Below are 12,215 nucleotides of genomic sequence, written 5' to 3' on the forward strand. Positions count from 1 at the left end.
TTCTGTTAATAGGTGAGAATAATCAGTGCCCCCTGCTCTGTGGAAGAGGCAGTGCTTGTCACACTATACTCCAAAGCCATCTAGAAACTGGAATTGAACAACTCCTAATGCAGAGAACCAGAACCTACTCCATGCTGTACTTGCCCTCCATCTCCCTACTGCCAGATGGTGATCCATATTAACTGTTCACTATCGATGCCAGGATGCTGACCAGAAAGGTTACTGGCTTACAGACATCTTATCAAACACATTGCAAAACAGCAGTGGGTTAAGTCACTATAATATTTTAAGAGTCCCACAATTCAATAACAATTCAGAAGCCAATTACACCTACTGCAGAAGACAGGCATCAGGAAAATGATGAATGATTATTTAGGAAACATGTTCTTTTGGGAAAGCTCAAGTACATTGTTTCTTTTGCTTAATGAAAGTTTAACTTAGAAAAATAGATTTTGATAACACCTGAGTCAATATCCTGTCTTGGACTCCAACTGTTCTAATTTGTTATAGTTTGAAGTAGAAGTCTTTAATCACTTGGACACATATGAACTCCTTATAAAAATGATTTGTGGCCTCATATCGCTTGTTATACCTGCTAGATCTTATTAGAGTAATGCAAGCATTACATTCACAGTAAAAATTCACAGTTAGGATTTCTTTTGGTAGAGCTCTTTTTAACTCTGAGGTCTCTGATTCATAGTTACTGTATACAGTTTTTACTATTAAACCCAAGGGACCTATTAGAGCACTTTTTTAAAAAAAATTATTTTTTACAGGTGTCCCCAAACAAATAAAGATTATTTTAATATAAAGCAAACAGTCTTCAAAAGAGCTATTAGCAGACACCCCCCTTTTTCAAAGAAGTTGACTTAATTCAGTGAGACAGCATCCCATTTTTATTTTATAAACCTCTGTCTCCCAAGACATAGAATCAGCAAGTGCAACTCTTCATGTTAGTATACACGCATTTCCCTCTCAGCTGAGAGGGACCTTGCCCTGATTGCTATGTTAAAAGTTGTCTTCAATGCTGTTTAAGGATGTCTCAAATAAATCAAAACGTTCAAAAAATGACACAAAACGTGACAGGTAATACCGCAGAGCTCCAACACGAAGCGCCTCTTCACGTGGCATGTCAGGAAGGCCAGCTCATGAGGCCCCTGTGAGGCAATGGCGCTCACTATCCAGGCTCCTTTCAGAGCAGAAATCCTCTAGCAGGTGCTCAGTGTAGGCACGAAGCAGCAGGTCTGCTTCTCTCTCACTCGAGCCGTGCACCAGACGCTGGAGGAAAGAGGCAGCCACAGCAGTGCACTGCCAATGCGAGACACGGAGCTGCCACAGCCTGTGTGTACTGGGGACACAGGGGGAAGAGAAGAAGAAAAACCTCCTTGGAGCCGAGGCTTTTTGGAAACTCAGGGCAAGTTTATCAGAGCCAGCAGAATTGCCATCAAATCATGAGACCAATTGTGCTTAACTGTACTACATTAACATTTGTAAAATAAAAAAAAAAAAAAAAAAGGGGGGGGGCAAAGTTTTCACTATAGACTTATTTTTGTGAAAATGCACACCATATGGCCCAATACAGTTAAGCCACTGTGAAAAGATGATTACGTTAAAAAAACCCCAAACAATTCGGGTATCAAAAGTTCACACCAGTCAAACAATGTCTTTGATAGGAAAGAAAAGAATTATTATGGGGTTAACTAACTAACCAGCCTCTCCATCCTGGAAAGGCTCTGCAAACAGCTTCATAGCCTCTCCAGGGAGATCAAGTAGTATCTTCAGGACAAAAATGATATCCTGGAAGATGTGAAGGGTCCTGCAACACTAAGTGGGCTGGTTTTTAGAGTGCAGGAGTTCATGGCTTGTCTAATGTTGAATCTATCAGACAATACTGTTGCTTTTTAAGAGAACTTTTTGTGAATCATCCTCAGTGTGTCGTGGGTTTTTTTGTTCCTGGTTTTGTTTTTAAGTCTTAATGCAAATAGCTTTCTGGGTATTTGTACAGACTGCCATCTGTATGGGACCAGAGCAGTTCACTGCAGAAATCTATTGCTGCTGCTTCAGCAGAAGCTAGGGCCCTGGGGTAGCTCAACTTCCTTAATATTTTTCTTCCTAGCATAGAGAATCAAAAAAACCCTAATCTTTGTAGTATAATGCTGTTACATAAACAAAATTCTCTGCAATTATGCACTGAATATTAATACAAAAAAGGTTATCACCTATCTGGTCAGTGAAGAAAAGACAGAATGCCTCTAATTTTCAATTAGGAACAGCTTAAATACCTATTGACTGAGTGAAATTGGCTTATCTCCAGAACACTCTAAATTGCTGTGCCTGTAGATGCTGCTGGCCACTGGGTACGTGAGGTAACCGATAGGGTATCCAAGCACAGTACTATGTACGTACATCCAAAGAAGTTACCAGAAGTAGGTTTAGCCATTACAAAAGTTTGGTTTAATCTAAATTTTTTGTTTGCTATTCTGTGAACAGCCACTCCACCTTCCACTCCCATGCTTGACGGCATGTGTTACAGGCCTCCTTCGAACACCCAGCAGGTCCCAAACCCCCTGCCTCAGTGCACTGCCCAGAAAGCCTGCCTAGCTGCGAAACCGTGGGGGAGGAAGGAAGGGACACCCATCTCCCCTGCCTCCCCCAGGATAAGGTGGCTTATTTTTCCCTTTAACAACTAATACATGGAGTAAAAATGAAGTAACCCCCTTGGAGAAGATCCCACAGCCCATCACAGAGAGAAGGCAGTTCACTGAACAGCAGTGCTAGCTGTAAAATCCTGCTGGAGCAGCAAAGGATTTACGTGGAGGAGCAAGGTTCGCACCAAGTTGAACCATAGCCATGGCATATTGGCACATGCAGGCAGACCTCAATGAGCACAGACAAAACCATGCAGTGACTTTCTAGTGGCACCTTGTAACTCTACAGGTTCTTTCTTCAAAAATTATCCATGAAAGACTTGAGTGTTTGGAACAAGAAAGAATTCCCCAGACTTCAACGTTCTTCCTCATCTTAAATGCTTCATCAGTTATTTTAGGCAATTTTTTTTCTTTTTATATCAGATTAAATTCAGAAGAGAACATCAGGAGGTAGCTAAACAGGCACACTGCATTGGACAGAAATCAACCCTACTTAGTATTCCTCCCTTTCCTCTAATCAGTTTGACAGGATCTCCCCTATATTAAAATTTTAGCGTACATAATTCTCTTGCATGTAAAGGGTTATTAAACACTTTAATAAATCCTGTTAAGTTCATTTATTTTTTGGAAGATGATAACCTTGGAATAGACTTCTATGAAACTGGAAAAACTGCCAAGAGAAATACTGTCAAGATAACTGTGTAACTAGGTTAAACCTGGATTATTATTACTGTTATTTACATTAAGGAGTATCACTATAATACCTTTTAAAAATGGATTTGATATCTAACAGTAAGCTATGCTTATTTCTCAGTTTGTTAAATATGACAGAGTTTTAAGAACACTCATATTAAACTCAAGATATAACATTTTACATTTAAACAACCCTGCAGATGAATACTTTTCTCCCTATAAAAATCAAAGCTGCGCATATTACTGTGCCACTCTCTCGATTTGGTCATTGATCAGCTGAGAAATAATGGCACAGCACTGCATAAGGTCAGCAGTCCCAAGGTAAGACCGATTTTCCTGGGTAGAAATGAAATTCTCTTGTTGCCTTGATTTGCCTAAGTAAGTCCTAAACATACAAAAGTGTTCCAACTTTCTCATGTAGCCTTCATTCACGAAAGGCTCTCTTTTATGGAGAGCATAGATGAAAACAACCTACTGTCTTGAAAGGCATGAGTCTGTGTCCCTACATGAATTAGCTGATGAGCTTTCGCACTTACAGCAGTCTGCAGCAATCCTGTTTCACACCTATTAAAATCACAGACTGGCTGGTGTCCCCCAACTCTAACAGTGCAAGAAAGGGAAAGGTTTCTTCACTAAAAGGTTGTTATACAAACCCCACCTCCCTATACATGGGACCAGGAAACTCTATACTGGTTTTGCACCAGCAGTATCAACCAGTTTCCCCCGTAGGGTACACAACGTGGATCCGCACCATTGCATCCCAGCTCTAGAATGCTCTTCTACCAGTCTTAGGAGGCGTATCAACTGAAGCAAACCAGATGAGCCCAAAGACCCCTCTGCTCTGTTGGCAGAGCTGACCTACCTTGTGTAGTGTCACACATATAAGTAGGACAAGGAAGAACAAGTTCTGTCTTCACTGTTTCATGCCACTACACTGCAGTGTGTTTGGTGATAGCAAGCCCTCTTACACTCATGGATGCCATTGCTGACCCTTTGATGAGCCCAAGAGGCATGCACATGCAAACAAACACACACAGAGAACAAGTGTGTCTTTTGGTGTTTTTTTTTTTGTTTTTTTGCCTTTTTTTTGTTGTTATTGTTTTATTCACAATGGTATTTAGCCACAGTAATTTTGAGACAAGCAACTGCATCATTTCACCCTGCGTGCTCCCTGAGAATAAGGCTTTCTGGACAGGGATTTGAGCAGCTGCTGCTTAGAAGAGAATAAAATTCAGACTGCTGGAGGGGGAGGGGAAAGGGGGCAACAAACAACATTTGTTTAAAATCTGGCAGGAGCATCCTAATTAGACGAATTATTGGATGGATCATCAGGACTGCTCCCCAAAGTGACATCGGACAGGAGAGCCCTTAGAGGACATGTTGATTTAAGACTGCAAAAATGATCCTGAAGAGCACCATCACTGAATGCAGAACACTACAGGCTTTTTTTCTCAAAAAAATCACACTTCCCACACAGCATCATTGCTCACTTGCCATGTATATAAAGGTTGTAACAGTTAATCACTTAAACAGGGATAAATATTTATTCAGGGTCTACCTTAACGTTGAATGTTATTTCCTCCATGACGTAAACTCGTTCAGGAAATGCTTTAGCCACCTCCTCCACACTGTTAAAATACTGCACTGGCTCCTTAATATCTCGGTCTTGTTCCAGCAGCTTAAACTGCCCTGAAAACAGATGATAAACAGAAGAGTTGTAAGATATTTATATTGGACAACTGTCACTGTGGCAACTGCTGGCTCAACTTATTCACGATTTTGCTCAGTCAATTTTTCCGGTTATTAGCAGCCAAACAAGAAGACGAAAGATTGCAGAGAGTCTTCTGAACCTGCTCTGAAAGACACCCCATTTCACCAGGTCAGAACAAAAAGAACATGTGGGAGCTGAAGTTAAATAAAAAAAGATCCTTTTATCACATGCTCTCTAGAAATAGTAAATAACTATGGAGGCATTTGTGTTTGTGTATGTAATTCAGTATAATAGTATCTGTACAGATAGCATTTTTTGGCCCTTAATATTAAAAGTTTTACAGAAAGAAAACACACCCATTACTATAAAACCCCAAAACAACAAACATAAGGGTTTTGTTTTTGTTTTTAGCATCATCAAACAGCTATTAAAAAATGCTAGACTAAAACCCTTTTCCCCCTAGGCTTCCCTAAGAGTGGAATAGCACCTAACTTTCCTTAATCATAAATTAAGCCCTTTGAGAACTTTAGGTAACATAAGAAATTAAACCATACACGTTTAAAACCTTTTTGAAGGTGGTCGCCTTCAGAAGGGCATTAGAAAGAAGTGTTTCTTGCTGACTTTACCTCCCTCCAGCAGGAAAACCTTGGCTATTTTTTAAGTCTTGTAAAAGGCAAGAACTAACACGGAGGCAGCTGCCCCAGGCAGACCTGCCAGGGACAGCCACGTACATCAACCACCTCTCTGCACTACAAGCACAAAGTTTAAAAGCTTTCTTTTATAAACACAGCGATAACGAAAGCTTAGATGGGCACATTTGCTGCTTTTATGACTTAAATCAGTGGAGCAATCTTCCTAAATTTAGAAACACTAACCACTACTAAGTTAAAGGCTGGTCTCAGCCAGACAATAGCATGGCAAGACTTGATGTAAGAAGCCACTCCAGAAAATGAGAAAAAGGCTGAGTAAAATCAATGGTTAGTGCATCTCCTGTAAATCATATTTTAAAATTAGCAATGCACGCAGCCACTAAATTATTGTTCCCAAACAGTGCTCAACCTCATTAAAATACATCCAACACATCAGTATGTCAGCCACCTACAGAAATATTTTCTCACTCCTTCAGCATTTTTGTGCACAACACCCTGCTGCCCCTATACATCCCATCAGACTTGAAACTTTTGTGACATGTTCAGAGAATTCACCCACACTAAACTATTTCAGGCCACCTAGCAGCAGAGGAGGAAAAGAATGCAAGCTCAGCAAGTCCTGACACCCCATGAAAAAGACCTGTCCTGCCACCCTGCCAGGTGTGTGCACACACATGTACACACACACACACCAAGAGAGGTGCGAGACCAAGAGGCTCAGCTCCTCCACCGAACCCCAACAACCCTGCTGACAGAGGCACACTCTTCATCAGTATGCTCGAGTGCTGTGGTTGTAAGCCTAAGTATCAACTTACAAGACAGAAGACTTCCTTTTATTCCCTTCCATACGTTTTGTCTTTCTAAGTGACCTCAGTAACTGTGAAGTATTATCAGCAGGGTAACTAAAGATGCTGGTACTTCCCAATGCAAGACCGTATTTTGCAAGTGTTTAATAAGCTTCACCACACTTCAAGAATCAGTTGCCTTGGAGTTTTCCTAACTTCATGTCTGCTTCAGGACATGCTATTATTGGAAGTTCTGCCAAGACAATTCAGGTACTTCAAAGACCAACACTGGAGTAGAAGCAGCAGGACCTTTGGTCTGACCTCCTGAAGCCATTCCCATATATTACAGCAAAGTGGCTGACTACAGGAATGGCTTCTCCAGGTCAGACCAAAGGTCTGCCTCGTGCAGCATTCTGCCTTAGACAGGAGCAAACGACAGCTGTGTAAGGAGGACTTTAAGCACATGTAGCAATACCACCCAGACTCTCCTCCACACCTCTAGGAGGAACTCATGGCTCAAGGATGCCCAGAGCAGGGAAGAGGTATCTTTGGGCTTAGTAGCTCCAGAGGTTTTCTTCCCTGTAAATTTGTTTAATTGTTTACTGAAGGTATCTAAAACTTTTGTTGTAGACACACCCTCTATCTTGAAAAATTCTGGCAACCTCTTCTTCCACAGACTTTACAGTAGCTCCAGGATTAAGAGTAGAAATTTTAGGAGTGACTAAGCTACGCCTGGCAGACACTATGGGTAGCTACAGGAAACCTGACAGCGGACAAGCATTTGGAAAAACATTTCACATACTCTATAGAAACATGCCAGCAACCTAAAGCTGAATTTGTCAGCCTGCCCGCTCTGAGCGCCTTTCAGTGCAAAGTGATAGAGGGGCCAGGCAGCCGGCACCTCCAGGCTCAGGGAATCTGGACAATTAGCAGGGAGGTGCTCACAGTTAACTGGCACTGGAAAGCGTGTTGTGACTGATGCCTGAGGCTCAGGCAGGGAGAGATGAAGAGGGGAGAACTGTGCCTTTTAATCCCCAGTCCGCCATACAGACCTTGTAAGTCCCGGTTTCAGGATTTCCCTGTCAGCCACAGCCTAACCAAGAGGAAGGTGCATTCCCCAGCTCCGCAGGTCCTTCCCCCTGCGGGCACCCCGCTTTCCTGCAAAGGAAATTCAGGAGTAGGGGGGAGCTGGGTGAAGTCAGACCTCCTCCTACGTGGAGTCAGGATGTGCCAGGACATCACGCAGCAGCAGAGACGGAGTTGCACCAGGGAGCACCTGACAGCACAGAAAAACTACTACTCCAGAGCGTAGAGCCAATGACCATATTTCACAGATAGTCACCAAAGGCAAGATGTTCTTAAATTTTACAGAAGTTGTCACACAGTGTTGGTTCACCATGAGCTGACCTGAGGCTGTTCCTCTCTCCTGCTTACTTCTCAATTGCTGTCCTCTTTGACTACCGACACAGCCACCTGGATACAACTCTAATTGATTGCCCAAATTGGGATCCAGGGGTCTGATTTGCAGCATTCCCAGCTGTGGTTACTATTAGAGGCAAGCTGTGATTACAATTTATAATGGCATTTCATACTTTTAAGTTCCACAAAGAAAAAACCAAAACCACAGCATGTTTGAGTCACTTCAGACAGATCTAAGTCCAGTGGGGTTACTTCTGATTTAACACTCCCCCCTTATGTACAGAATGGAGTTGAATACGATACTGCATGGAAGCTACATAGTGTTTTGAAACTGTGAGACACTGCAGTGATAAAATCTTGCTAGTTCAGAAAGAAATTGAAAATTCTCACTTCAGAGCGGGAATTGAGTTGGGCACAGTAACAAAGCATGAATTCACATGAACAAGGAAGGAAAACAACATACTGAATAATAATACATTATATGAACAATACCCATCCAGCACTTTGAATGAGACAGTGGTCTTTAATTCTAGGTTCTCTAGTTACTCTGTTTGGAAGCATAATAATACTATTTTACTATGACTGCTACATATTTAACAATAGATAGTCTGGTGGCAAGAAAAAGCCAGTTACCCATTGCAATAAAAACTTCTACAGAAAAGTCCCAAATTCCTCAGCACAGAACAAATGCTTTAGGCTGTGTGCAACTGGGATGGAGCTTTGCTTCGGTACAAAGAGATGCTCAGAACCATCTATGTCGCTATCTGTGCCATCCTCCCCTTCCTTCAGCTGAGCCGTGCAAACACAAAGCCGTCTGTGCCTTCACTGCTAATAAGCAGCAGTTCACGAGGAGGTTGACTACAGAGGAGCACATACAGATCCCAAAGCATATAATAGAAGGGCAGCGTTAATCTCCTCCTGTTATGAAATCAAGAAGTATGCTGTGCATGGAAGCTGTCAGGGCTAGATGTTAAAATGCCTCTCCTTTGGAAAAGATGGTTTATAACTGGAGATTTTCTATAGACGGTTTTTAAAAATTTATTTCCTCATTGAAAAAGACAGACTTTTTTTACGGGAAGGGGAGAAAGAAGGGCTGAAGAGGGGCCTGCAATACACATTTGAGCCAGATGTCAACTAACTAATGGGGAGGAAGGAGACAATTTCTTATTATGTTTCTCCCTGGTCTCTATTCAAGCTGCCATAAAAAAAGACAGCATGGCTGAAATACAAGTTAAATGGACATAAGTCTGGCTTGACTGCAAGTTAAAGTGGAATTTTATTACACTTCACAAGAGGCACGACTTCATTGGGAGACTTTACAAAACTGACATCAAGCTTAAACAAATCACAAGGCAATTTAACTGTGTGCTAATTAGGAGTTCAACAAAAAATTAAAGAAAATTAAAGCTAAAACTATACTGTTATAGAAGTTCACCCCTCTCTTACTAGCACAAAAAGAATAATGAAATGTTTCTCTAGTAAATCATTACAGGTTCAGAAAGATCAAAGATTTGTAATACCTACATGGTCCACTGAGCAGGTGTAGTTACTCCTTTGCAGCCAAATGCAAGGGAGTAATGAACAACTACTGCAAGCTTTATATCTCTTTACCTTTCAGTCTGGCCTCTGGCAGGCACAGTATTGCAACACTTTCATTCTAGTATATATTATCTCTGCAGAATATGAATTCTTATTTCCCTGTGAAGGTACTTACAGCAAAGACAGTAAATCCACTACTGCTGGAAACGAGTCTGGAAAGATAAAAAGGCAGGGAAAGACCTAAACCAGGGCTTATCCTCCAGTTTATGGAGGCATTTATTAAAACCCAGTAGAAGCAGGAAGATCAGTTCATCTTCCTTCTTGCCAGAAGTTGGCCCTGCAATATCTGCAAGCAGGGGCATTAACCAGCCCTTTCTGTCCCAGCCTTCATGCTGCTTCTCCTGCTTAGGCTCTTGCAGGCTTGCATACGTTCACAACTCTAAGCCACCTCATACAGGTTATTTCTGTAATGTAGGATCCACTGGTCTTCGCAGTGACTTACACCTCACCACCAAATAGTGCAGCAATTTCCAACAGTCCAGAATGTTTCCAAGACAGAAACATTCCTTTTGTAATGTGTCTGTACTGTGCCTGTACTGTGCCTAGACCAAGGGAGTCCTTATCTAGGGCAAGGGTTCACAGGCTGAACAAACAGTCAAGCTTTCATTGATATAAAAGGATGAGAGCACGTATATGCTCATATACCAAAAAGAAAATCTGAAAAAAGAAATCCCAAGGGAAGAGAAAAGAAGAAGGGAAGAGAAAAGAAGAAGGGAAGAGAAAAGAAGAAGGGAAGAGAAAAGAAGAAGGGAAGAGAAAAGAAGAAGGGAAGAGAAAAGAAGAAGGGAAGAGAAAAGAAGAAGGGAAGAGAAAAGAAGAAGGGAAGAGAAAAGAAGAAGGGAAGAGAAAAGAAAACGTAGCTGCATGTCATCAGTAGGAAACATGGAAGTCCACTGAAACATCTGCTCAATTGCGTTAGCTGTTAAATGTTTCTCCAAGGAGGCAGGAGTTGTATTGTCTTTCACAGCAGCTTTGATTATTTAGTAAGTCTCTCATCTCTCTATGTGAGACTGTATGCAAAGCCCAGCATTTCTCAAGAATGCGCAGACAGCACAGCAGGGTAGCAAAAGTACTGCAGAGGTTTATGCTTCATATTATTTGTTGACTGCTGACTGCATTTCAGTATTTCAAAGAACAGCAGAGCTGACTCGAAAAGAAAAGGTTCTCTACCTGCCAGAATACCACCATTTTGGAAAAAGACAATTTTTGTCTACATTTGTCAGCAATCCTGTGCAGCAAGCTGATAGGAAGTAACTTTGTTTTCCTCCCCCCAAAGATGATCCTTGATATAACTGGGCAGAGTTGAAGAGCGTAAGCCTAAAGCATAAATAAGATGTAACAACAAAGGACACAGAGAGGTGGCTTTCCAGATATCAGGGAGAATGCGTTTGCATGAATTGGAAAGTACACTTCAGCACACCCAGTTCTTAGATGGACCTGTATAGTCTTCAGCTGACAGTGTACACAACTGCCCCTCAACACCTGATGCAGAAATAAATTCATCTCAGTGGGGTACAATGGAAGGAAATCTCAATTTATGGTCTCACTTGTCACCCCATCAACTAGATCATACAGCAGACCTATTTTGTCCCTATCTAATTCTTAGACAAAGCAGCCAGTCAAGAGCGAGCATGGCAAACCAAAGACTCCAAAATAATAGATTAAGACATAATCCTAACACTCCAGCCTACATGTAATTTTTTTTTAAATAAGTTTTTTATTTAAATTGACATTTGCCAATATGTCTTTGCATAGAACCTACATGTGGCATTTTAGTGTTGCAAGAAGTGTTGTCATGGCAGTGTCTAGACCTGAAAAAAAGGCCAAACAAAAAAGAATCCATCACATTATGTGACTAACTGGAACCAAGGTGTAAAGTTAATACTGCAGCTCTTTCGGGGACGTATCACTAATTTAATGTGAAAAGGTTTGGCAGACATGCGGAAGTAACAAGTGGGAAATAAATGCCTTGCTTCACTTTTGCCATCTTCCAGCTTGTTAAAATTTAGTGTTTGTTCACAGCTCTCCAGAGAAGAGAAGACCTCCTGCATGCTCAGGTCCTTTGGAGCTGCAGTCCTGCTGGGTCCCCACTGCAGAGGGAAAAGACTCATCGGAGAGAGAAACTGCAAGTATAAATGGAATCACAGAACGCTGTTTTCAACAGCAGGAGCAGACAGTAGTCTGCAAATGAACTAGTGCAGACAGGCTCACAGCCCTGCTGCCCACGGAGAGGCCAGGAAAGCAAATCACTGCTCCATCACCTCTGGGTTCCCCATGGAAGGAGCTACTGATTTCACCTGAGGTTGGGACCCGGCAGGAAACTAACATGGATGCATGCTATGGCAAGTTCATCCCCTCAGTCAAAGAATGGGCAACAGCCCAACAGTACAGGTTCATCCTTATCTGCCACACTGATAGCTTCTGAGAGCTATGCAGAAAAAGGTTTGAGGGGCAGAGGAAAGTTTTTCTGAGTTATTAATAAGAATTTCTTTGTTTATCTTCATATTGTAACCTGCTGAAAGCATACAGGAAACTATAAAAGGGTGGAGAATACAGCAGGAAAATACACAAGAGTCTTAGGTACACAGCTTCCAAAGGATAACAACTGGGCCACAAACTAGAAAAGCTACAATTGATTCTTATATTATAATCACCATGAAACAGCTATTAAATTTTGAAATACTGCTTCTGTTTTTTAAGAGCTGCCTGT

At 41.7% G+C, this 12,215-nt stretch overlaps 1 protein-coding gene across 5 annotated transcripts in view; it reads right to left on the bottom strand.

The window, feature by feature from the left end:
- GAREM1 (GRB2 associated regulator of MAPK1 subtype 1) overlaps positions 1 to 12,215 on the bottom strand; it is a 104,567-nt gene that overhangs the window by 20,537 nt on the left and 71,815 nt on the right. For 4 of the 5 annotated variants that reach the window (XM_075023215.1, XM_075023214.1, XM_075023216.1 and 1 more), the window contains exon 3: positions 4,900 to 5,030. The exons of the other annotated variant lie outside the window; for it this stretch is intronic. In XM_075023215.1, coding sequence (XP_074879316.1) covers positions 4,900 to 5,030 — 131 coding nt within the window. The remainder of the gene's footprint in view (positions 1 to 4,899; positions 5,031 to 12,215) is intronic. 5 annotated transcript variants of the gene reach the window in all.

Source organism: Buteo buteo, chromosome 3 (assembly GCF_964188355.1).
Source record: "Buteo buteo chromosome 3, bButBut1.hap1.1, whole genome shotgun sequence".
NCBI lineage: Eukaryota > Metazoa > Chordata > Aves > Accipitriformes > Accipitridae > Buteo > Buteo buteo.